This window comes from Lampetra fluviatilis, chromosome 1, assembly GCF_964198595.1.
Source record: "Lampetra fluviatilis chromosome 1, kcLamFluv1.1, whole genome shotgun sequence".
NCBI classification, from domain to species: Eukaryota; Metazoa; Chordata; class Hyperoartia; order Petromyzontiformes; family Petromyzontidae; genus Lampetra; species Lampetra fluviatilis.
The window spans coordinates 26,953,334-26,979,892 of record NC_136275.1 but is presented as its reverse complement, the minus strand read 5'-3'; the positions used below and the strand labels follow the sequence as shown (position 1 = coordinate 26,979,892).

General features: G+C 49.1%; 1 protein-coding gene across 1 annotated transcript; it reads left to right on the top strand.

The window, feature by feature from the left end:
- The first annotated feature begins 11,401 nt into the window (after window positions 1-11,401).
- Window positions 11,402-25,550, top strand: LOC144933390 (uncharacterized). Its single transcript, XM_078858541.1, has 4 exons — window positions 11,402-11,493; window positions 11,815-12,374; window positions 24,446-24,841; window positions 25,531-25,550. Exons 1-4 carry the CDS (start codon window positions 11,402-11,404, stop codon window positions 25,548-25,550), a joined length of 1,068 nt encoding a protein of 355 aa, XP_078714667.1.
- The last annotated feature ends 1,009 nt before the right edge of the window (window positions 25,551-26,559 follow it).

The following is a 26,559-nucleotide window of genomic DNA, read 5'->3' as shown; positions in this document are numbered from 1 at the left end:
CAAACTCATGAGCTTCGTTTGAGTTAACAAACGGTTTCAACAAGTGGAGAAAGCCAGAAAAACGAAATTCTCATGAAACCAATCCTAGCCACCACACAGCTTTTGCTGCATGGAAGGAAGCCGAACGAAGGATAATTGATGGTACTGGAATTGATGCAGTGGTTCAAGCTCAAATTCATTTGGAAAAACAACGTTGGCGAGATATATTGCAAAGAATACTCACCTGTATTAAGTTTCCGGTTTCACAAAATTTGGCACTACGTGGCCATGAGGAAAATTTGAATGCGGATGAGGATAAAATTGTTGGAAACTTTCTCGCGCTGATCAAACTCGTTGCTCAGTATGACCCATTGTTAGCAAAACACGTACAGCACGCAGGAGATAATCCGGGATCAGTTTCTTATTTGTCACCGGAAATCCAGAATGAATTCATCCACATACTTGCGTCGACTGTAAAGAACCAATTGTTGAGTGATATCAGGAAAAACAAGTACTACGGTATCTTACTTGACTCAACTCCTGATCTAAGACATCGGGAACAGCTTTCTCAGGTCATACGATTTGTGGATGTGGATTTTGAAACTAAAAAAGTAACTATCAAATATTTTTTTTTAGGTTATATCGAGATACATGCAAAAGATGCAGCAAGCCTAGAAAGAGTCATCGTCGAAAGACTTAAATCTGACAACATGCCTCTAGCCGACTGTCGGGCACAATGTTATGACAATGCTGCTGTGATGACTGGGCATATATCCGGCCTTCAACAACGAATATGTGACAAAAATCACAGAGCATTGTTTGTCAACTGTGACAAGCACAGCTTAAACTTAGCAGGAGTACACTCAGCTAAACAGGATCCACATTTCGTCACATTTTTTGGAACAGTTGAAAGTATATATTTGTTTTTATCTCGTTCAACAATTCGTTGGGAAGAGTTAAAAAAGATGTGCCCATCACAGTAAAGTGGGTGTCTGAAACATGCTGGAGTGCACGATCAGAAGCTGTTAAAGCTATCTATGAAGGACTGGATGAACTAGTAGGGCTGCTAGACAAATTATCGGAGGACGTAACTATAACGCCTGAAACCAGAAGCGATGCAGAACAGTTACAGGCATGCGTATTCAATTTTAACTTCATAGTTTTATTACATTTCTAGAATGTCATTCTTGGAAAAATGTATCGTGTTCAGAAGCGCTTACAGGAATTTTTGGAAAACGGGGCATAGATACAACAGGATCCTACTATGAACTTCAAGGAAGCAGCAACTGATCTTGAATCTTTGGAGCATGAATTTGTCAAGCTTCGTGATGATTTGAGCCAAGTTGCTGTAGAAAACGCCAAAACAAGATGCACAGCCTGGGGGATAGATGTGGACAGAAGAAGATGCCAGGAGAACTGGCAAGAGATGCAGGACTTTCAGCAGAAGAAGAAATTGTGCGCGTTATGAAGAGCGTACTTTATCGACTTCAACAGGAGATGTCAACACGGTTTTTACGACTAAAAGACCTGAAGACAAAATATGGATTTCTGCTGGACGTCAAAACTCTTCTATCCGACACAGATGTCGATGCAATTCGTCGAAATTGCACAGATTTTGGAAATTTCTATGACACCGACATCAATGGCCACGAACTTTTCACAGAAATTGGAGATTGCAAAATGCTGCTCAGTAACCGGAATGAAGTTCTACCAGAAACTCCTTTGGATCTTCTTGGTTTTATTGTGTTTTATGGAGACGACATATTTCCGAATTTGCGAATTTCACTGCAAATTTGATTAACAATAGCAGTTTCAATTGCAAGCTGTGAGCGGTCGTTCAGCAAATTGAAACTTATTTTGTCGTATTTGCGGCTTCAATGGGACAAGATCGTCTCAGCGATCTTGCTCTTCATAGCGTTGAAAGAGAAACATTGCAAAAAACTGATTTTGATTACATGATTGACCAGTTTGCGACAGTGAAATCAAGAAAAATTAATCTTTTGTAGACTATGTCAACCAGTCCACGACAGTGACTGAGTGAGCCATGTAATATAATTTCTATAAATTTGCTTCTTTAAAGACAATGTTTCATTAAAATTTAAATTGTTATTCCTTATTCGATGTAATAGGAAGATGTGATTAAACGGGGGGGGGGCGCCAATTTTATAGTTCGTCCCCGGGCGCAAAATATCCTAGCTACGCCTCTGTTCACCACCGCCTCTCCCTCCCTCCCTCCCTCCCCTCCTCGTTGTTGCACAGTCGAGAAACTCTCTTACGAAGGTCATCCGTCGTACCCAAACCAACCACTCACAGCCTTCCTCTCGATCTCCCCCCTCGCACCTCCCCACCAAAACCGTCAATCGCCCACTCGCATGTCACCTCAAATGCGCGTCTCAGTGCCGTCTCGTGACCTCATCCTCCTACCCTCCACACAACGTCTCGAAACTAAACCTCCAACTCGCACCGCCTATTATGAACCTCCACCTCCTCACTCCCACCTCCTCGCCTTTACATCGACAACTGCGATTGTTGTGGTCGCGTGCAGATGGAACTCGGGAGAGAGCGTGGCAATGGCTCTGACTGGTCACAGGCCTCCTTTTACCGCGTGTCATTTCCGCTTTTTTTTAGAACAACATAAACAACAAAAAATGACCGATCCAACGTCGGGATTGGAACATTCCTTTTTTTATCGGAGTGCCGCGCTCGTGGGAGAGGAGAGCATGAGGGGGGGGGGGGGTCCGGAGAAAGCCCACGGGGTAAATACGAAAGAGCGTCCAGGGATCTGTGCGATCCGCTGCACAACCTGCTTGCTCTACTGCCGTCGTTTTTGACCACCGTCACGCCAACTCCGATCATCTTGGCAGCAGCTGCAGCAGCAGCGGCGGACTTTTGGGCTGGCCACCGGACAAAGGCGGTCACTCGCATCACGTGGCGCTTTCATTGCGCTTCTGTGGCCGTCTGGAACGTTCTGTACGATAATCGGAAGCCACTGGAAGCTATGCACTTTTAAATCATCGATATTTTGAACTCACTTCTTTAGAAACTGCTCTTTGTGTTTAGTGTTTATTCTTCTCCCGCACCATTCGACCATCACGGATGGTTACGTACGGTGCGAAAGAAGTTCAACATACAGAGCTTGACTTTCATTTCTGCTACGTGGTCCACTAATTAACAATTTCCTGCAAATAGCGGGGGGACAAAGAGAGAACAACACATTTATCAACAGTACTGCCCTACAAGGACATTATCTCGGCCTCGCTGTGCGCTGCGTTGCACCGCTAGTCGAGTAGATAACCATGTGTTCAATAAACCCTCGGAGCCAGGATGACCGTCCAACTCCGATCGTCATTTATTGATTGTAACAGGTAAAACTGGTGAGAAAACACAGATACAGCATCTGTTATAATCCGGAAACACCCACACAATGAACACCACAGCATCAGAACATTGTCTTAGATAACAATAGATCCTGGAAGGACCAGGCCCCACATTACCCCTGAACAACTAGACAAAGGCACAAGCTGGTGCGTTGCATACAGGCACATAGTGTATTCATCCCACTGCACCCCAAATGTACAGCATTACACTTAACACTAAACTGTGGATGAGATACTTCGTCATCACTCTCAGGATCGCAACATAGGCACAAGTCTGACTCGACCTACTAAATCACAAGTAACATCCACAATAAGGAAAGTCACAGGCTTCGTTACTAACTAGGCCTCGTATTTACTACAACAACTTAACGGCACCATAAAGGCATTTACATTGCTATAACGGTCATTCCAACATTACAACAGCATTTCCAATATTATAGGAATATAAACAACTTACAGATAATGCTTCTTAAGCTCCCACAATGGACAAGTGCGGCTGTGGTCTCACTGAGATGCGATGCGTGCCGCCATCTTGACTTATCTGTGTAATGGCTGACGCCCGCGTGGTACAGTGGAAATCTAACATCGTCACTTCCTGGTCACGTGACCAACATTAGCATAAAAAAACAGGAACTTCCTGTGAACGCACGCTCCACATCTGCCGTGAGGCAAGACAGACATACACAACAGCCCAAAAGTCAGGACACATGGCGCTATTGTATTTATTTTAACAAATGTTCACACTGTGTAGCCTTTGAACATTTATCAGTTATGTGTCGTTGTCTCAATTCAATCACGGCTCTTCTTGGTCAAGTTTTGTAAACGAAGGAGTTGAGGTGACCAACACGGACAGAAGATACATATTTATATAAATTATGATAATGGTTAAAATATTAACTTACAGAGAACATGTTTTAGTATATATGAGTGTTAAAAATAATGACATAACCCTACGCGTCCTGACTTTTGGGCCACTCCGCTTATAATCGGCATCTGTGACAAAAAGAGCTTCATAGCTCATCGGATTCCTCCAGTCTGAAACAAGATTCTGATCAAGATTCAGAAGAGGCATCGTTTCAGGCACCCCCCCCCCCCCCAATCATCAATTTGCGAAATCACCCTGGGACTCGGCAATGATGCAAAGCGCCGTAAGTCCCACGCCATTGATGTGACGAGCAGTTCACAAGTAAATACTACGAGACATTAAATATATCTATGTACAGTCAGTTTAACACGCAAGCTTTTGCGACCAATATTATTCATGATAGAGGTTTTGTGGTTAGATCGCGTAAGTATAGATGTGTGGAAACCCTCCACCACCCGACATGGCCAATCAGTAAGGGATTTGTCACGTAAACAAAACGCCAAGTAGTTGCTAGTGTAGTGTATAGTGTAGTGTATAGTGTAGTGTAGTGTGGAGTGTAGTGTGGAGTGTAGTGTTCAGTGTAATGTGTAGTGTAGTGTAGTGTGTAGTGTGGAGTGTAGTGTATAGTGTAGTGTATAGTGTAGTGTATAGTAGTGTATAGTGTAGTGTATAGTGTAGTGTGTAGTGTAGTGTATAGTGCAGTGTGGAGTGTAGTGTGGAGTGTAGTGTATAGTGTAATGTGTAGTGTAGTGTAGTGTGTAGTGTAGTGTGTAGTGTAGTGTGGAGTGTAGTGTATAGTGTAGTGTATAGTGTAGTGTATAGTAGTGTAGTGTATAGTGTAGTGTGTAGTGTAGTGTATAGTGTAGTATAGTGTGTAGTGTAGTGTATAGTGTATAGTGTAGTGTATAGTGTAGTGTATAGTGTAGTGTATAATGTAGTGTGTAGTGTATAGTGTAGTGTATAGTGTAGTGTATAGTGTAGTGTAGTGTGTAGTGTATAGTGTAGTGTGTAGTGTATAGTGTAGTGTATAGTGTAGTGTATAGTGTAGTGTATAGTGTAGTGTAGTGTGTAGTGTATAATGTAGTGTGTAGTGTATAGTGTAGTGTATAGTGTAGTGTATAGTGTAGTGTATAGTGTAGTGTACAGTGTAGTGTATAGTGTAGTGTGTAGTGTATAGTGTACTGTATAGTGTAGTGTATAGTGTAGTGTGTAGTGTATAGTGTAGTGTATAGTGTAGTGTATAGTGTAGTGTATAATGTAGTGTGTAGTGTATAGTGTAGTGAATAGTGTAGTGTATAGTGTAGTGTGTAGTTTAGTGTATAGTGTAGAGTATAGTGTAGTGTGTAGTTTAGTGTATAGTGTAGAGTATAGTGTAGTGTGTAGTGTATAGTGTAGTGTATAGTGTAGTGTGTAGTGTGTAGTGTATAGTGTAGTGTATAGTGTAGTAGTGTATAGTGTAGTATAGTGTGTAGTGTAGTGTTTAGTGTAGTGTAGTGTATAGTGTAGTGTGTAGTGTATATAGTAGTGTATAGTGTAGTGTGTAGTGTAGTAGTGTATAGTGTAGTGTATAGTGTAGTGTGTAGTGTATAGTGCAGTGTGTAGTGTAGTGTGTAGTGTATAGTGCAGTGTATAGTGTAGTGTGTAATGTGTAGTGTAGTGTAGTGTGTAGTGTAGTGTAATGTGTAGTGTATAGTGTAGTGTTGTGTATAGTGTAGTGTATAGTAGTGTATAGCGTAGTGTATAGTGTAGTGTAGTGTGTAGTGTATAGTGTAGTGTATAGTGTAGTGTATAGTGTAGTGTGTAGTGTAGTGTGTAGTGTATAGTGTAGTGTATAGTGTAGTGTGTAGTGTAGTGTATGGTGTAGTGTATAGTGTAGTGTGTAGTGTATAGTGAACTGTATAATGTAGTGTATAGTGTAGTGTACTTCTTCAGCCCACCGGTGTGTTGAAGAGTAAATCCACAACATTTACAATCTAAGTACGACGTTTCGCTGGCAATTACATCCAGCATCATCGGGCAATTTGCCAGAATTTATTAATCAGAATACGTAACAATGTATGTAGGCAGGTGAGTAGGGTGCAGTGAAGTGGACGTCTGAACAGCAATAAAAGGCCACTCTCCCATTGCTCTCGGTCGGGTTCGAACTCGGCACCTTTGTTTCTCTCCGGCTTCTTCCCCTGCTCGCCCCTCCTCCTGCTCCCCCCCTCCTCCCCCACCTCCTCCCCCCCCCCTCCTCCCCCCCCTCCTCCCTCCTCCCCCCCTCCTCCTCCCCCCTTTTCCCCCCTCCTCCCCCCTCCTCCTCCCCCCTCCTCCCCCTCCTGCTCCCCCCTCCTCCCCCCCCTCCTCCCCTCCTCCTTCCCCCTCCTCCTCCTCCCCCCCCCCTCCTCCTCCCCCCCCTCCTCCTCCCTCCTCCCCCCTCCTCCCCCCTCCTCCTGCTCCCCCCTCCTCCACCCCCTCATCCCCTCCTCCTCCCCCCTCCTCCTCCTCCCCCCCCCCTCCTCCTCCCCCCCCCTCCCCCCCCCTCCTCCTCCCTCCTCCCCCCTCCTCCTGCTCCCCCCTCCTCCCCCCCCTCCTCCCCTCCCCCCTCCTCCTCCCCCCCCCCTCCTCCCCCCTCCTCCTGCTCCCCCTCCTCCCCTCCCCCCCTCCTCCTCCCCTCCTCCTCCCCCCTTTTCCCCCCTCCTCTCCCCTCCTCCTCCCCCCTCCTCCCCCTCCGTGCTCCCCCCTCCTCCCCCCCTCCTCCCCTCCCCCCTCCCCCCTCCCCCTCCCCCCTCCTCCTCCCCTCCCCCCTCCTCCCCCCTCCTCCTCCTCCCCCCCCTCCTCCTCCCCCGCCCCTCCTCCCCCCAACTCCCAGGGGAGAGGCGGCATCTCTTCAAGAACAAAACGGCGACTCAAGTGAGCGTGGGCCGCGTGATTCTCGCCGCTCAATCGCCTAATCCCTCCTGAATATTCATGGACATGCCCCACGCACGGCGAGGGGCATGGTGGTGGCGGTGGTGGTGGTGGCGGTGGTGACAGTGGTGGTGGTGGTGGTGGTGGCGGTGGTGGTGGTGGCGGTGGTGACGGTGGTGGTGGTGGCGGTGGTGGTGGTGGTGGTGGCGGTGGTGGTGGTGGCGGTGGTGACAGTGGTGGTGGTGGCGGTGGTGGTGGTGGTGGCGGTGGTGGTGGTGGTGGCGGTGGTAGCGGTGGTGGTGGTGGCGGTGGTGGTGGTGGTGACGGTGGTGGTGGCGGCGGTGGTGGTGGTGGCGGTGGTGACAGTGGTGGCGGTGGTGGTGGTGGCGGTGGTGGTGGTGACGGTGGTGACAGTGGTGGTGGTGGCGGTGGTGGCGGTGGTGGTGGTGGTGGTGGAGGTGGTAGCGGTGGTAGCGGTGGTGGTGGTGGCGGTGGTGGTGGTGGTGGCGGTGGTAGCGGTGGTGGTGGTGGCGGTGGTAGCGGTGGTGGTGGCGGTGGTGGTGGCGGTGGTGGCGTTGGTGGCGGTGACGGCGGTGGTGGTGGTGACAGTGGTGGTGGCGATGAGCGGTCGTGTAGTGGTTAGCGCTGCGCTACAAACCCGGCGACCCGAGTTCGATTCCCGCTCACGGCCACCAACACCAGTGACTATTATCCGAACTGGTCCTGGGCCTCCCCTAGGTCGACTCAGCCTTAGAATGAGTCACCTGGCGCGGTGTGTAAATATCACCACTGGGGAGCCAAAGGCGGTCGGGCGTGGTGCTGGCCATCCACGTACGGGCCTTCAAAGGTGCTGCCCGCTAACAGCACTTGCCCCAACAGTATGTTAAGGCTATACGGGGGATCTTTGTCTTTGGTGGCGATTCGCGGCCACGTGTGGGATTTGAAAGACACGTGTGGACTACGCCCCCCCGCCCGCCCTCCCCCACACCCTGTTGCGAATGCGAAGCGAGGTACATCTGGCAGGCATTGGCGTGCCGAAGAAGTGGAGGAGGAAGCCAGACCTCGCAAGCTAAGCGGGCTCCAGCCTGGATAATTGGAGGGGATGAAGCCAGACATCGCAAGCTAAGCGGGCTCCAGCCTGGATAATAGGAGGGAATTAAGCCAGATTTCGCAAGCTAAGCGGGCTCCAGCCTGGATAATAAGAGAGGATGAAGCCAGATCTCGCAAGCTAAGCGGGCTCCAGCCTGGATAATAGGAGGGAATTAAGCCAGACATCGCAAGCTAAGCGGGCTCCAGCCTGGATAATAGGAGGGAATTAAGCCAGATTTCGCAAGCTAAGCGGGCTCCAGCCTGGATAATAAGAGAGGATGAAGCCAGATCTCGCAAGCTAAGCGGGCTCCAGCCTGGATAATAGGAGGGAATTAAGCCAGACCTCGCAAGCTAAGCGGGCTCCAGCCTGGATAATAGGAGGGAATTAAGCCAGACCTCGCAAGCTAAGCGGGCTCCAGCCTGGATAATAGGAGGGAATTAAGCCAGACCTCGCAAGCTAAGCGGGCTCCAGCCTGGATAATAGGAGGGAATTAAGCCAGATTTCGCAAGCTAAGCGGGCTCCAGCCTGGATAATAGGAGGAGGATGAAGCCAGATTTCGCAAGCTAAGCGGGCACCAGCCTGGATAATAGGAGGGGATGAAGCCAGATTTCTCAAGCTAAGCGGGTTCCAGCCTGGATAATAGGAGGGAATGAAGCCAGATCTCGCAAGCTAAGCGGGCACCAGCCTGGATAATAGGAGGGGATGAAGCCAGATTTCTCAAGCTAAGCGGGTTCCAGCCAGTATAATAGGAGGGAATGAAGCCAGATGTCGCAAGCTAAGCGGGCTCCAGCCTGGATAATAGTGCGTTGTACGGTTGAACCACACCACGCACTCCAGGTTGTCGACTGCAGTAGGTTGGCTACGTTGTACTATACATCTATGCGCCCCCTCCGCCGTCTATACACCGGTCTCCCCCGGCTTATGCACCCCTGCCTTGCAAGGGAGGTGAAGTATTGTCAAATAACTCCCCCCCCCCCTTCCCGCCCCCCATTGACGACCCACCCGTGCGGTGAGTGTAAGAGCCCTGATCAAGCAGAGGAGTCGCGCAAAGAGGCTGTAGCTGTATTGATGAATCTGTTTGTGTGTGTATATATCGTCATGAGTGTGTATTTTATTTCGAACCTTACTATCTTGTGAAGGCAGCGGCGCATTTCTGCAACGGCTCGCTCACGGCCCTGCTGGCCGAAGGGCCTCCACTAAAACGGGAGCTCTGAAGAGCGCCACTGAATGGTGCTTGGCCTATTCTTCCACGTCTTGGCCTGCCAATCAACTGTCGCGTCTTCTATCCAATGGCTTTAGAAACTTGATTGCAGGTCCAGTTTAGGAATGAAAGTAACAGGAGGCGCGCTGACGTTTTTTTGCACCTGCGATTAGCACTGTTGGCTACGTACGGTGTGAATGAAGTTCAACATACATACGTAGACTCACACGGAGATGCATAGACGCACACAGAGATGCATAGACTCATACAGAGACCCATGGACTTACACAGAGACCCATAGACTCATACAGAGACCCATAGACTCACACAGAGACCCATAGACTCACACAGAGACCAATAGATACACATAGAGAACCATAGACTCATGCAGAGACCCATAGACTCATGCAGAGAACCATAGATTCACACAGAAACCAATAAATGCACACAGAGACCCCTAGACTCACACACAAATAACCATAGACTCACGCAGAGACCAATAGACACACAGAGAACCATAGACTCATGCAGAGAACCATAAACTTACACAGAGAACCATAGACTCACACAGAGACCCATAAACTCACGCATAGACCCATAGACACACACAGAAACCCATAGACACATACAGAGACCCATAGACACACACACAGATATCCATAGACTCACACAGAGACCCATAGATTCACACAGAAATCCATAGACTCACCCAGAGACCCATAGACTTACACAGAGACCTATAGACTCACACAGAGACCCATAGATTCACACAGAAATCCATAGTCTCACACAAAGCCCATAGACTTACACAGAGACCTATAGACTCACACAGAGACCCACAGACTCACGCATAGACCCATAAACACACACAGAGACCCATAGACTCACACAGAGACCTATAGACTCACACAGAGACCCACAGACTCACACAGAGACCCATAGACTCACACAGAGACCCACAGACTCACGCATAGACCCATAGACACACACAGAGACCTATAGACTCACACAGAGACCTATAGACTCACACAGAGACCCACAGACTCACACAGAGACCCATAGACTCACACAGAGACCCACAGACTCACGCATAGACCCATAGACACACACAGAGACCTATAGACTCACACAGAGACCCACAGACTCACACAGAGACCCATAGTTTGTTGTCCCCCCCGTCACCTCCGATTAGCGCACGGTTGTCTACGTACGGTGCGAAAGAAGTGCACACTGACAGCCGATAGTTCGACGGCTTATCAAGGTTTACTTTCCTGTGCCCTGCTCAACAGCACCCAGAACAACAACAACAACAATTATACCAATAACCGCTACACTACCGCTCCCATCTACAAAGACAAAGATCCCCCGTATAGCTTGAACAGACTGTAGGGGCAAGTGCTGTTAGCGAGCCCCTATAAAGGCCGGCACGGCACACGAGGGGTGGGTGGCCAGCACCACGCCCGGCCGCCTTTGTCTCCCGAGTGGCGATGTTTACACACCGCACCAGGTGCTCATTTTAGGCTGAGTCGACCTAGGGGAGGCCCAGGGACCGGCCCAGGGACCGGTTCAGATGATCGTCACTGGGTGTTGACCGTGAGCGGGAATCGAACCCGGAGTCGCCATGTTTCGTAGCGCAGCGCGCTAACCGCTGCACCACCGCTCCCCTCATCCTCACACACACACACAGACACACACCCACCCACACAGTCACACCCACACCCCCACGCACTCGGCGCGTGCGCGTGTGACAGGAGATGCGCTCGCCCGCTCGACATCTCACTCCTCTCTGGGGGGGCCCTCACGCCGCTCCTTGAGGAGCCCCATTGGCCCTTCGCAGACGTCACGTGCCGCCACTTGGCACCTAAATGCGCCGCGTTCACTCGAGCGGGGACTCGAGGCATCAACAGCTGCTCTTGCTGCTGCTGCTGTTGCTTCTGCTGTTGCTGCTGCTGCTTCTTACTTTCGCTGCTGTCCAACGGCGACCGGGTCGGGAGTTCCCCATGGACAATGCAAGCATGAGTTTTCTCGACTTCGCGTCAATGTGCAGCGGAGAGCAGGCAGGGGGCTACGGGCCACGAGCATTCGCCGAGCCGTGCGTTCTGGGAACCCTGCATCATCAGCAGCAGCAGCATCATCAGCAGCAGCAGCAGCATCAGCAGTGCGCCGTCGGCGCGGGGAAGAGCGTGGGAGCTGACGGGCGATTTGTACATCAGCAGCCTCATCGCCAAAGCGGTCATCAGCACCCACATCATCATCACCACCAACATCAACACCCACATCATCACCAGCATCAGCACCAAAGCCTCCATCACCATGCACAGCATCAAGACCACCAGCAGCAGCAGCAGCAGCAACATCATCATCAGCAGCGAGACGCGCAACTAACCGTGTCAGCTCACGCGGATTCCTGCAGCTACACGGCGCAAGGCTTCAACGCGACCAGCCGCGGCCCCAGCCCCGCCAGCCCCCCTCGCCCCCCTCCCCCGCCTCCCTCCGCCTATGCCCCTGCGCACGCTGGCGCCCTGCTACAGCCCGGCTACTTCACCCCTGGCCCCGGCTACGCGCCGGGGGCCGCCAGCGTGGCCGCGTTCGGCCTCTTCGGGCCCCACGAGACGGACGCCACGGCCGTGTACAGCAGCAGCAGCAGCAACAGCGCGACGCTCAACCACGTGGCCGGTGGATTCTGCGGCGGTGACGGTGGCGACGACGGTGGTGTCGGTGGCTCCTTCCACCACCACCACCACCGCGCACAGCAGCATCTGCTGCTGTGTGGCCACGACCTGACGGCTGCCGCCGAGTCGCACGCATCGCCCCACCCGCTCGCCGGAGGCCACGGGGCTCAGTCGCCCGGCCAGGAGGAGAGGCGAGCGGGGGACGCGCACGGGCCCGCGAGTCCCGGGGACGCCACCCCGAGGAGCCGGGCAGCGCACACCTTCGACTGGATGAGGGTGAAGCGGAACCCGCCCAGGACAGGTGAGCGTGTGTTTGGTGGGCAGTGGTGGGGAGGAGGGGGGGGGGCTTGGGGGGGTCGTAGGTTGAAGTGGAGTGGTGGGGGGGGGGTGTCTGCGAGCCTCATCTGTATGGGTATTGAACCCTAGACCTGAAACTGTGGTGGTAGTTGTGGCTTTCGTGGATCTGCGTAAGGAAACCCGCCCCACTTGGAACTCGATTAATCGGGTGGTGCGTCGATGATGCGATTCGAAGATTCGCTCGGGAGGAGTGCAACAGGTGCCCGTGTACCTGTGTGTGTGTCTGTGTGTGTGTGTACCTGTGTGTGTGTCTGTATGTGTGTGTACCTGTGTGTGTCTGTGTATGTGTACCTCTGTGTGTGTGTCTCTGTATCTGTGTGTGTGTACCTCTGTGTGTCTGTGTGTGTGTACCTCTGTGTGTGTGTCTGTGTGTGTACCTGTGTGTACCTGTGTGTGTGTGTGTGTACCTGTGTGTGTGTTTGTTTGTGTCTGTGTGTGTGTCTGTATGTGTGTGTATGTGTGTGTTCCTGTGTTAGTGTCAGTGTGTGTGTCTGTGTGTCTCTGTGTGTGTGTACCTGTGTGAGTGTGAGTGTCTGTATGTGTGTGTACCTGTGTGTGTCTGTGTATGTGTACCTCTGTGTGTGTGTCTCTGTGTCTGTGTGTGTGTACCTCTGTGTGTCTGTGTGTCTGTGTGTGTGTACCTCTGTGTGTGTGTCTGTGTGTGTACCTGTGTGTACCTGTGTGTGTGTGTGTGTACCTGTGTGTGTGTTTGTTTGTGTCTGTGTGTGTGTCTGTATGTGTGTGTATGTGTGTGTTCCTGTGTTAGTGTCAGTGTGTGTGTCTGTGTGTCTCTGTGTGTGTGTACCTGTGTGAGTGTGAGTGTCTGTATGTGTGTGTACCTGTGTGTGTCTGTGTATGTGTACCTCTGTGTGTGTGTCTCTGTGTCTGTGTGTGTGTACCTCTGTGTGTCTGTGTGTCTGTGTGTGTGTCTGTGTGTGTACCTGTGTGTACCTGTGTGTGTGTCTGTGTGTGTGTGTCTGTGTGTGTGTCTGTGTGTGTGTACCTGTGTGAGTGTCTGTGTGTGTGCGTGTGTCTGTGTGTCTCTGTGTGTGTGTGTTCAGTAGAGAAGCGGCAGTGTAGTGGTTAGCGCGCTGCGCTACGTTGCCCGGCGAACCCAAGTTCGATTCCCGTCAACAGCAGTGATGATTATTACTTATCTGACAGTCCTGGGCCTCCTCCAAGTCGACTCGGCCTCAAATGAGTATCTGTGCAATGTGTGCCCATCGCCTCTGAGGAGACAAAGGCGGCCGGGCGTAGTGCTGGTCACCCCACTCCCCCTCGTGTGAAGTGCCGGCCTTAATAGGTGCTCGCTAACAGCACTTGCCCCAACAGTCTCTGAAAGCTATACGTGGGGATTTCTGTCTTCGTCAGTACAGCAGAAGTGAAAGTGCCAACTTAATGAAATAATAATCATAAAACTTTAGCAGTTGATAATTGAACAAATACATCAACACTGCCGCTTGCGGTCAATATGGAGGTGTAACTGGCGGCGATTACGATTGATGGTCACAATTATTGTCAGAAGTTGTGTTTGGAAAGTATATAAGAACAAGAGTTTTGATCTTTTTTAACAAACTGAAAACATAAATATGCAGCTTGTATTCCAATTAACGTGTTCTTCCCACTCCCCCGGTATTTAACGTTAATATATCTGTTGTTGTATACGTGACTTCAACAGAGCGATTAGGTTATGTTGCGAACAACTTTGTTTTCTAAAGAAACCTTCCAGTCTTCCTCGTACAACAATACCATGCGCATGCAGCAATTATTACAATTGTGCGTTCATCATTTGACGTCACTGGCAACAAGCACAAACACAGCAACATATCCGACGTTTCGGCCGACTAACCTCCTTCTGGAAGAATAGTGAATTATGCACACAAACAACAGGAACCGAACAACACACCTCTGCGTACAATTCTACGGAAAAATAATGATCTCGAACTTTTATTGGGAATCGATGCGATATACAATTGCAGCGACATCGTTGGCAACACGTCACTTAACCCGAGCCTGACCCATCCACGTGCCTCAAATGCGCGGAGTTCGTTAGACGATTCTAACAATTCGTCCGGATGTCGAGTGATGATACTGCTGCTGCTGATGATTGATCATCACGATCATCATCATCGCGAAGATCGTCATCTTCATCCGCCTTGGTCCAATCCACGATCCACTACTGGATGATGGCCTTACCAAAGCCACAGGCGTCTGTCTCTCAGCGGCCGTGTGATGTAAAATAAAGAATCCGCCTGTGACTGACTGATGTCAATTTAATTCTCATGACGTTAAAAGGACTCCAGCGATGCACGTTTATAGCCAAATTGATGAACGATGAAAAACAATCAAAACCCGAGATTTTGTGTGGTTAGTTTGCGCTCCTTTCCCCGCAACCTCCGATTAGCACCAGTTTGCCACGTACGGTGCGAACAAAGTTCAACACACATCCACGTCCCAGTTCCCTGCACCCCCACCACCTCTTCCTCGAACAAATAAATAGAATAAAGACACGCTGATAGTCCATCGTTTCACTTGCTCGGCCTGGAGCTTCGAACCCCTCTGAGATTCGTGCCAAACGCTGTCCGTATGCACCGTTCACCGTATACACCCTCAGCCCCACCACCGTAATCGGTAAACCGAGTAATTCGCCTCTCTTCGAGTGTGACCCTCGAGTTGATAGAAGGCGGCTTGCGAGCCTTCACGAAAGGCGCGCGCGTGCATCACTCGTATATGTTACTCGTAGATGTTTATAGGGTTACTTGATCACTCTTTGGCGGCGTACTCTGATCCTAATACTGGTGAGGCCAGTCCAGGCAGAAGTTAGTCTTTGGTGAGAGCCACTGGGTTTCAAAGGCAATGCGTGTGTAATTATCAGAGCAGTTTTTTTTGTTGCTTGCATGATTTTCCACAAGCATGTGTGGTGGTCAATGCAGACAAGATGCCTTGCTAAAGGTGTGTCTATTCTTTGGGTCTTTGGGTAAAAGTCACGTAGAACAACACAAATTAACAAAAAAACTACGACGCTATTTCGATCGCGACACAAGCAATGATGACGATTGCTTCTGTCGCGATCGAAACGTCGTCGTAGTTTTTTTGGGACAACATTTTTGCTCTACGTGACTTTAACGAAAGACCCAAAATAATATGAATTCCTGCAGTCACGAAAGCTTCAAGTCAAGATTTAAAGGTGTGTCTATTTGGTGTTTGGACGTCTTGACTCGCGTTCTATTTCCATAAATGGTAAAACCTATTATTAGTGTAGTAAATATTATATTTTATTTTATACCTATATGTATAAGTTAGAGTGAGAGGGACGTGCTCAAAGCAGTAGACGTGATTCTAACTTGTATCATTACAAGTGAATGTTTACTACGTTTCTCGTCTAGTTATTGTGTTCATTAAAAAAACACGACGCAAGATCGAATGCGTATTCTAGATTTGAAGCTTTCGTGACTGCAAGGATTCAAACTCTTAGGTTTTGCGGTAAAGTCACGTAGGTAAAAAATAAAAATAATAGAAATAAAAAAATATTATTATGTTATTTTATTTCTATTATTATTTCTAATATTCTAATATTATTATATTATTTTATGTCTATTATTATTTCTATTATTTTTATTTTTTACCTACGTGACTTCACCAAAAAATAATAATAGAAATAAAACAATATGATTGTATTATTATTTTATTTTATTTCTATGATTATTTCTAATTTTTTTTTCCTACGTGACTTCACCGAAAAACCTCAGAGTATCGAATGCGCAATCCAATCCTGAGTTCGTATACAAAGTAGCGCGCACGCAGACAGACGGGCCAGACGGCGAGTGGGTCGTCAAATGACGACCTTGCGACTTGAGGAGTTGGTGGCGTCACTTTTTAGTTGATTGCATCGAGGACTTTGGTTCATGAATGTGGCCCTCTCTGCCGATGGTGGCGGTGCTGCTGCTGGTCTAAACATCGAGACTGGGGAGACAAAGGCGGTCGGGCGTGGTGCTTGCCACTAAGCCCCCTCGCGTGTTCTGTGCCGGCATTCATTTGGTGCTCGCTAACAGCACTTGCTCCTACAGTCTGTCAAGGCTATACGGGGGATCTTTGTCTTTGAAACCCCTTCAAATGTAATTTTCATCGGGATCCCCGTGGTGGTCTTAAATTGTGCTTCAACGCTTCACTTTTATTTATTTATCTTTTCGGTGGCTTGCTTAAGTTTCTCTGTTTTACTTTTGTATCGTTATTTATTTACGTGGCAACGTGACTCGCGGACCCGCCTCTAACTGGGAATCTGTGATGAAGAGCTTCATAGCTCATCGGATTCCTCCAGGATATATCAGCCTCCAGCCCTTGCTATCAACGCTCTCTCTTCTCTGTCTGGCCACTCTGTTTGTGCGCTCTGAAGAAAAGGCCCGCTGGTCCGAAACGTCGTCTATCACATTTTTTATTTAAATGCCAATTTTTTTTTATTGACGAATGTGTAGAGTTTATATTGTTGTTGTTGTTAGTGTTAAACTATTATTGTGCGCCGCTGCTAACGCAGCAGCAGCAGCAGCATCACCAACATCATCTGCACGGTGCAGCGTTCATTGTGTGTCTGTTTGAGTGTGAGATGTACGGCACTGTCGAAATAAATGGGTTTAAGTTTTGGTTTAGCGTTTCCTAAGAGAGAGAAAAAATTATCCCCCAAGTATTTCCTTCCACTGCCGTGTCTGATGCGTCTCGCTTCTTCATTTTCCAGCGTACTCTCTCTCTCTCTGCCTTGCAAAAGACATTTATTACAATATCCTGCCTCTCGCTTGGAGCTCATTCTACAGCTCATAAATCCGTCTAACTCTTACCCACCTAACTAACCGCGTAATTGTCTATCTAACAGTGCAGTGTCAATGTTGATATATGTTTATGTCGATCCATGTGCATGTTTGTGTTCATGTCTGATAGCTAGCTAGGCTGTCTTCTGGCTAACTTATCTATGTATGTATCTGTCTAGTAATTGTTGTGACTATGTGTCTATTACATACGTAGTATCTATGAAACAAATATACATCTAATTATGAGTCTCCAACTATATCCCTTTGTCCGTCCATCTATATATGTAGATGTCTGTCTGCCGACTATTTGTCAGACGGGAAGATAACCTTACGACTGTCTCTGTGCATGCACGCTGAACTTCTTTCGCAACCTACGTAGCCACACGTGCTAATCGAAGGTGCGGGTGGGAGGGCGGAAGGCCAACACCAAACTAAACACCACACACACAAAGGCAATTGCTAAAGAAATATAATTTCAACGCAGCGTCCGTCCATCCCTCTCCTGCACCGTGTGCTCGTCACCGCCCGACCACCACCACCACGACAACTTGACTCTGTCCATCCGTGCCGTCTCTGTGGACACTCTCTTCGTCCCACTGCGTCCGTGCTGCTGCCCGTCTGCCTATACACGCCGCCTCGTTTGCGCCCAACGAAAATGCCTGCCACGACGCGCTAATGGAGCCCACGGGAGTACAGTACAACATCCGTTATTTACACGGGGGGGGGGGGTGGTGCCTTAGCGGTACAACACAGAGGCAAGAACGCATCTTCGTCACCTACCCCCCCTTCCCACCCCCCTGCCCCCCATTTCCCGCAAATAATTGTCACTGATCATAGCGTGGGGGGGGGGGGGTGCTGTTTAGAGGATGCGAGCTCACATCGATTTATGATTATGTATAACGATCGAGCAGCATTTAAGGCGCACGATATATCAGCCACTGTGACGTGAGCTCAATGCTTGCTAATAATTTATTCCGCTTGCTCGTAACAGGGGCCGTGGGTGGGTTAGGGGTGGCACGGGGGGGTGGGTGTGTGTGGGGTGTTGTGTCGGGGTGTCTAACCCGTGTGGAGTGGTAATTAAGGGCCCCGCGTGTTGCCTTGCAGAGCGAGAGAGAGATGGAGGGAGGGAGAGATGGAGAGAGAGACTTTTGACTTTTAGACAACTTGTATTGCCGCTAGCAGCAACAGCACTGGAGGCGATTCCGATACGAAACGCGAGCACCTATGAACATTATTTTTAGACGTGACTTAACCGAAAAAAAAAACAAAGAAAAATAACAAAACACAAACTTAAATTCGAAGCTTTCGTGACCGCAGGAATTACTCTTTGGTTCTTTGGGTAAAGTCACGCAGAAAACAAAATCGAACTATGATAGAACACGACGTTTCGGTTGCAACACAAGCCACCATCATCAGGTAAGAATGAATGATACAACACGGACACGGAAACAGCACAGTCAGACACACGTGCAGAGAGAGACACACACAAAGACACACCGAGCGTGACACGCACCAAGGGAACACAGACATAGAAATGACACAGGCAGACACGCATGGAGAGAGCGAGAGAGATGGAGGGAGGGAGGGGGACGTTCTGGAGGGAGATGGAGCCATGAAATTGTCGAGCTCGTAGGGGAATTGTCACATTCCAGAACCGCACGACCGTGAGAGATGGCGAAGGTTTAAACTTTGGGGGAAGCCTTCATCCAGCAGTGGACTGATCACGGCTGACCGTGGATAATGATAATTGGATAAATATATCTGTAATTGTGTGTGTAGTGTAGTATTTTATTACTTTACCGTTACTTCGTTTTTGTTTTCACGAGTTATTGTCACGAGGAGTGTCTGCTGCTCTGCCTTGTTCGGCGCTTTGAGATATTTGATGTCGGCACTTTTTCAGAATCAGAATATTTATTTATACTAGAGGAATCCGATGAGCTAATAAGTTGATTTTTTTCAGACTGTATTACTAACAATATTGCACATATGCATAACCATCTTTCCGTTTGTCCGTATAGCCTTAACAGACTGTAGGGGCAAGTGCTGTTAGCGAGCACAGACACACACACAGACACACACACACACAGACACACACACAGACACACACACAGACACACACACACAGACACGCACAGACACACACGTGCGTGCACATCAGAGGAATTGTCTTCTTGGCACGGCGAGCGAGCGCGCTGTGACTCATCTGCGTGCGTTCCCTGCCCCGAGGCTGTGACGAGCGCCGTGGATCGTTGCAGCCCCCCCACCACCACCACCACCCCCCCCACCACCACCACCACCACCCCCCCACCACCCCCCCACCACCACCCCCCACCCTCTCACCCTCGGCCCCCCTCCGTTCGCTGTGCTGACTCGCCGCTGGTCGCTAGCGAGGGTTTTTGCCGGCTCGATGGCGATCGGCGTTCATGTTCGAAATTAACAATCGGGCGACACAAACGCCTCCTTCCTTCCCTCCTCCCCCATATCTGTAATCTGTACGTGAAAAAAAATAACTCGTGTAATAATAGCACCGTTTATTTTGGTTATGCATCACAGCAGCCGTACGACTTTCTGGAAGTGATGTTGTTGTCGTCGTTGTTGTTGTTGATGTTTCCATGCCCAGCATTGTTGTCAATGCACTCAATACGGGCTGTGTCCATGGGCCGTTGTTTGACATCCCTGCAGGGTCTCGTCAGCAGCGCAAGTCTTGCTTAGACGAACGCCGAAGAACGGCTCCGATGCTTGCTGGCGACGATTGCGAGGGTTTATGAGGTTGTAGGAGACAGATGGGAAGGAGTTGAATCAACACTTTGTCCCCTTCGCTTCGGAGCGATTGTTGTTGTTGTGCGTTTTGTTTTATCTCAAAGACCCCCGTCTCGGTGGAAGTTTGGCAAAACTGAAGTGGCCGATTTATTTTTTAGCAGTTAACGAATTCCACGCGAATGAGCAGACATCCCAAAAAGAGGTCTCGCTCCGCATGTTGTTTTTTGATAACCGTCGGTCGACGAATCTCCCCACGGTCTCACGCCTCGCAACATCACTTCTGTTTGTTTGCCCCAAGCAGGCAAAACCCTGGGACCGGTTCCTGCAGGAGCCAGATTCACACGTCCGTGAAACGGCTGGGACACATTGCATCGCTTGGGCGATTCCCCGGTCTGTCAGCCAGCCCCCACCAACGCCACCCCCCCCCCCCCCCCAAAATCATCCATAATAGAGGGTTTTTTTGATAATTGGTTTTTTACCCTTCTATCTGGCAACAAAACTGACACCTTTTTACAAGGAGTCATGTTTGCATAGACCGCAATACCTGCAGCCATAATACAAACAAAAGAACATAACTCTGATAATGTGCACTGTCCTTGAAGTTGATTGGTCCACACCCGAGACAGCTTTCCTTAGAGCCTAGTCTCACATGGGTTGGACCAGATGACGCCAAAAGGCGCACAACTCAAAGACAATGCACCATCAGAGTATGAGAGCTCGGGGCAAGCATCTACACTATGGAAACCTCATTTGCCAGTAAGTAAGGGTTGCCACGTAAACAGAACGTGGCCAATTCGTCACTAGTACAGCACACACAAATCTGGCTGTCGCCTGATGAAGCTAGTTGGAATTACTGGCGAAACGTCGTACTCAAGATTGTGAATGTTGTGGTTTGGCTCTCCAACACACAGCGGTGGTGCTCTACTCGTGCGAATTGGCCACGTTCTGTTTACGTGACAACCCTTACTAGTTGGCTGTGTCGGGTGGTGGCGGGTTTTAACGACACATTTATACAAGTCCTCCCCCAATATTGGTGACGATGGTGGAAAGATTGTCGCGTTTACGCCACAATTGCATTAGGCCAACAACGCGCTGACACGTGGCCTAGCAGAAGCGCACGTAGCGTGTGGGTATGCCAATGAGTGTGTGACGTCCCCTAGGTCGACTCAGCCTCAAATAAGTACCTTGTGTGGCGTGTAGACATCAGAACTGGGGGGACAAAGGCGGCCGGGCGTGGTGTCCGCCACACCACTTCCTCGTGTCCCGTGTCAGCATTCATAGGGGCTTCTCGCTAACAACACTTGTCTGATGAATGCTGGACGGGGGTTTATTTGTCTTGGTGTGAAGGGTCATTGCCCGAAACGTCATCCTATTCCGGTAGAAATATTTATCGTGTGTAAGAAGAGTTTTAATGACGAAGACCGTGAGGGTTTTAACAACAATACTTTATCGAGTTTAGTTTTAATTGTTTAATATAACTGTAATATTTTGCACGGGTTCAGTGCGCTAACCATTGCGCCACCGCTCTGCATGTCATGATATGCCTGAAATGCTGACGGACAACACTGTGCAACATTGGGAGGGACCAAATCTTCCAGGGGGTCTGGGCGTCTCCCCCCCAGAAAAAAAAATCTAAATTAGAAAACTCATTTCCTGCCATTTCCTGCCTAAAATATGAAAAAAATGCACTAACACATAGGATGGACTTTTTATTTATTTTTTACAATAATGTCTACTAGTGTATTGTATTACATTGCTCTGTTTCATTGTATGTAATGGCAGAGATTAGGGATTAATAAAGTGCAACCATCACCACAATCTTATAAACAGAAATCTATTTTATAGCAATATATTGGGGGGGACATTTTACGGCCTTGCTATGCAGTGCGAATTACAACAGCGAACCTCCCATCGTCTATTCAACGGCGCGAGCGTGTGTTTTAACTCAGTTATATAATTTTAAAATAATGATTATTATTCTTACTTACAATACTTATTTTATACATGTTGGTTCTTTCGGTAAAGTCACGTCGTTAGAACGCGACTTTACTGAAAGAAGCAAAGCGTAGGGATTCCTGCAGTCACGAAAGCTTCAAATCAAAATACGTATTTTACTTCTTGTCGATAGTGCTTCGAATTGATACGGCGCGTACATCGTAAAACAATATAATAATTATTACGATCTATTTTATTCAGGAGGGTTCTTCTGCCACTGTGGGGGGGGGGGTTATATTTGACGAAACTTGTGCTCAGCCGCATGAATTGACAACGAGTCGTGTTTGTTAGCCACGTGTGTGGAGAGGCACTAGCGCGAAACGTCTATCCCCACCCCACGAGGGACCCGCCCGTCAAGTCGTCAACGCCACTGGATTTTATAACGAAGCCACCGGATCTGTGCACTTTTTAAATCGATATTGAAAACTCAATTTCTTTCAGATCTGTTTTTTTATTGTTCTTGTTGTTGTTGTGTTGTGGTCGTTGTCCTTTCACCGCACCTCCGATTATCACGTTTGGCTACGTACGGTGCGAAAGAAGTTCAACGTACATACAGTACACACGATGCAGAGATGGACCCCCTACGTCGATATAGAATAAAACGTATTGTGAGTATGGCTACTTACCTATTGTCATGTGCTGTATTGCACCAGGAGTTAGTCTGTAGAAGACGCCTTGTGATGCGAGCTAGATGCATTGCCCATGAGTGTACTCGTTCCTGTAAGAACGTACGCTGATGCGTCAACACGCCGAGACTTATTTTCGATTCACCACTCGGTCCGCAAGAAACATTGAGATGGAAACCCGATTTCGTGTTGATATACTAGATATATGACTTTATTTGCTATGTATATACGTGTGTGTGTGTGTGCCTTAGCATGCCGGCTACATTCAACAACTCGTATCGCCGTGCACGTTAAAACCAGTGCATTGTAACAATAGTGCATTGTTGTTGTTGTTATTATTGTTACAGCATTCACAGCCGTTGTCATCCACTGCTGGATGACCACGCGCGTGATGTAACCATACTTCACCACGCCGGTCACTGGCGTTGGTTTGAGCTTTCCCATTGTTCCTGATGACGACCGCTTGTGTTGCGATCGAAACGTCGTGATATTTGTAATCACTTTATTTTCATTTTTTATGATGATTTTTCGACGTACGTGATTTTCACCGAAAGAACCATTAGAATATGAATTCGTGCAAAATTGACCCGCGTCACATGTTGACACGCCAGCGACGTTCGCTTTTGCTAGGGATCGAAGCCAGGTCGCCGGTCATTGCAGCGCACGTGTCGCTAACCGCAGCGCCACCGCTCCCTCTTGGTGCCTCGCGGCGATCGAACGCATGGGACGCAACAAGGAACAGCAGAAGGGCCATTGACCGAAACGTCGCCTATACTTTTCCTTTTAAATCCACAGTGTTATTGAGTAATGTGTTGAGTTGTTTATATATATATGCATACAATCATAGCGTGCCGTCAGTGCGAGCATTTACACGTATTGTATGTGACAGTGATGGTTATGTGTATATATGAGTTCCATGTATGCAGCACATGGAGGGAGATTTGGCTAGCCATCGAACAAAGATGGTCACTTCATGAAGTCGTGACCGTCTTTGCGCGTCTGCCATTGGAGCTGTGCACTTTAAAATCTAGATTGAAAACTAATTCATTTTAATCTGATTTTGCGTGGGTGTAGTTTGTCGTCCTTACCCACACACACAATACATCGGGTTTGTTTTCTGGGCGCTCCGCTTTTCTGTCACGTGTAATCACTCATTAATTGGCCGACAGCACCTTAATATATAGAGGACCGCAGATCCTGGGCAATTGCTGGTAGCGCCGGTTCAGCATCGCGTGGCTCCTGCTGCCTCACTCGCTCGTCTGTGGCTCCTACTGCTGGCACCTCTGAGTCGTCCTCCTCTCTGAGTCACCCTCTCTCTCTCTCTCGCTCTCTCTGAGTCGTCCCTTCTCTCTGAGTCGTCCGTTCTCTCTCTCTGAGTCGTCCCTTCTCTCTGAGTTACCCTCTCTCTCTCTCGCTCTCTCTGAGTCGTCCCTTCTCTCTGAGTCATCCTCTCTCTCGATCTCTCTCTCTCTGAGTCATCCCTTCTCTCTCTCTCTGAGTCGTCCCTTCTCTCTGAGTCATCCTCTCTCTCTCTCTCTCTCTGAGTCGTTCTCGGCTACCCGAGTTCGATTCCCGCTCACGGCCAACACCAGTGACGATTATCTGAACCGGTCCTGGGCCTCCCCTAGGTCGACTCAGCCTCAAACGAGTACCTGGTGCGGTGTGTTAAACATCGCCACTGGGGAGACAAAGACGGCCGGGGCGTGGTGCTGGCCACCCACCCCCCTCGTGTACCGTCCCGGCCTTCAAAGGCGCACGCTAACAGCACTTGCCCCTACAGTCTGCTAAGGCTATACGGGGGGGGGGATCTTTGTCTTTGTCGTTGTGTGCACCAGCAAGGAGCGCCGAGCTGGACTGCTTCCACCAACAGGGCGCCTTCAGCGGTGGCAACAGCGGCAGTAGCAGCGCTCAGCACCACCAGCAGCAACAGCAGCAGCAGCGCACCAACTTCAGCACGAAGCAGCTGACCGAGCTGGAGAAGGAGTTCCACTTCAGCAAGTACCTGACGCGCGCGCGACGCGTCGAGATCGCCGCCGCGCTGCAACTGAACGAGACCCAGATCAAGATCTGGTTCCAGAACCGACGCATGAAGCAGAAAAAGCGTGAGCGGGAGGGACGCGACCCCGCCGGAAAGGAGCTCTCCGCCGCGCTCGCCGGAGAAGGCGACGCCGAGGTCGGCGTCGTCGGCGTCTCGGCGGCGGGGGTCGCGATGGGAGTCGGAGTCGGGGTCCGTGAGAGGCCGTCGGCTCTCGGGAGCGGGTCGAACTCGCCTGCTGAGACAGACTCGGCCGCAGTTGCTGCTGATGATGATGATGCTGACGACGACGACGATCATCGTCATCGCCCTGATGATGATGATGATCGTGATGATGACGATTATGACGTGTCGCCGTGAGTTGGGCTGGGCCGTAGAGAAGAGACGCTGGAGGGGAGATTCTGCGGACTTCGCGGGAAAGGTTTCTGTGTCGGAGTGGATCTCGGTTTGAAGCTTGCGTGACTGCAGGAATCCATACTCTTTGGTTCTTTCGGTAAAGTCACGTGGGTATAAAAAAAATAATAATACATCACAAATATCTATTAAAATAAAAAAAAATGTGTTTTATTAAATGTTTCTACCTACGTGACTTTACCGAAAGAACCAACGAGTGTTGCAGTGAAATTCGCCGGTTTTATTGTTTACGTTTCCACGTCTCTCTATCCGCACGCTTGGCTCCCTGTGTCTCCCTTTTTTTTCTGCGTCTCTCAATTGTCTCCGTGTCTGTGTCTCCGTGCGTCCGTCTGTTGCGTCTTGTCTCCACGCGTCACTTTCCGTAGCTGTCTCATGTCTCTGCCTGCCTCAGGAACTCCCTCCACTCCGTGTCTCCGTCTCGACGTCTCCACCTCTGCAATCTCCCGTGTCGTGCGTCTGTCCATCTCGCAGTGTCGGTGTCTGCGGCTTAGTGTCGCAATGTCTTCGTGCCCGCGCGCCGTCTCCTTCTCCCCATCTCTCTGTAGACCCATCTCGAGGCCAGGCACACATGTTGACGAAACGGCGGAAACACGAGTTCAATATCAATGTTAAAATCGGTGGTGGGCGTCAACACGATTTGCACCAAATTGCTGGCAAAGTTTACAGCCAACAAGGAAAAATAAAGTTCCGATCGACCAGTACAATCGCACACGGCCGGTGAATCTGATTTTTTTTTCTTTCAAGTCGGTCCAATCACCACATGAAAAGCTTTGCACTCCTTCGCATTCATTTGCAGGCAATATTCAAACAATTTTCGTGTTCATCGCTGTGCGTTGCATTTGTGATTGCTGTTGTTGATTGCTATTGATCCTGCTAGGTTATACATTTACGTGTAACGCCAACAAGAATGTCTGCAAATGCCTCCGTCTGTGCGCACGATCTCCCGTGGCGGCAAGCGCTCTGTCTCTCTCGCTGTCTCTGCCTCGTCAAGTGAATGAAAAAAAAAATCCTCGTATGTTTACAATTCCGTACCATCAATAATTGTCCGTGTACACCGACGGACGCGCGCAGACATATGCGCGTGTGTGTGGTTGTTAGATTTAAAAAATCAAAGAGTTGTGAGAAATAAACGTTGTAATTAAAATAAAACAATGACTCGGATGGTGCCCACGCCGAGCTATTAAGAAGCTCGCTATTTATGTGATTAATGGTAATATATAAATACTATTGTGCGTTAATATATTCATATAGGTGAGATTAATCATATAGGTAAGATACGCAAATGTCGTTGGTATCGCCCCACAGGATAAATCCTCAGCTGCGATGTGTGGGGTATAAGACTTGAGTACCTGTCCAGGGGTAGTTTTATCGTCCCGACGATGATGATGATGATGATGGACGCCGTGACGCATAGTTGTTATTCAGGGAAAGAGAACGCGCGTGTTCGTCTTTGTCTTCGTGCGTAAGCGTTCGCACGTGGTTGCTTGCGTGTGTGTGTGT

Bases quoted from the DNA above. Each gene is read 5' to 3' on its own strand.
- LOC144933390 (XM_078858541.1), top strand. From the start codon at position 11,402: ATGGACAATGCAAGCATGAGTTTTCTCGACTTCGCGTCAATGTGCAGC. The intron at 11,494-11,814 runs GTGCGTTCTGGG...GGATTCCTGCAG, and splicing joins CCACGAGCATTCGCCGAGCC to CTACACGGCGCAAGGCTTCA. The intron at 24,842-25,530 runs GTGAGAGGCCGT...TCCATCTCGCAG, and splicing joins GGGAGTCGGAGTCGGGGTCC to TGTCGGTGTCTGCGGCTTAG.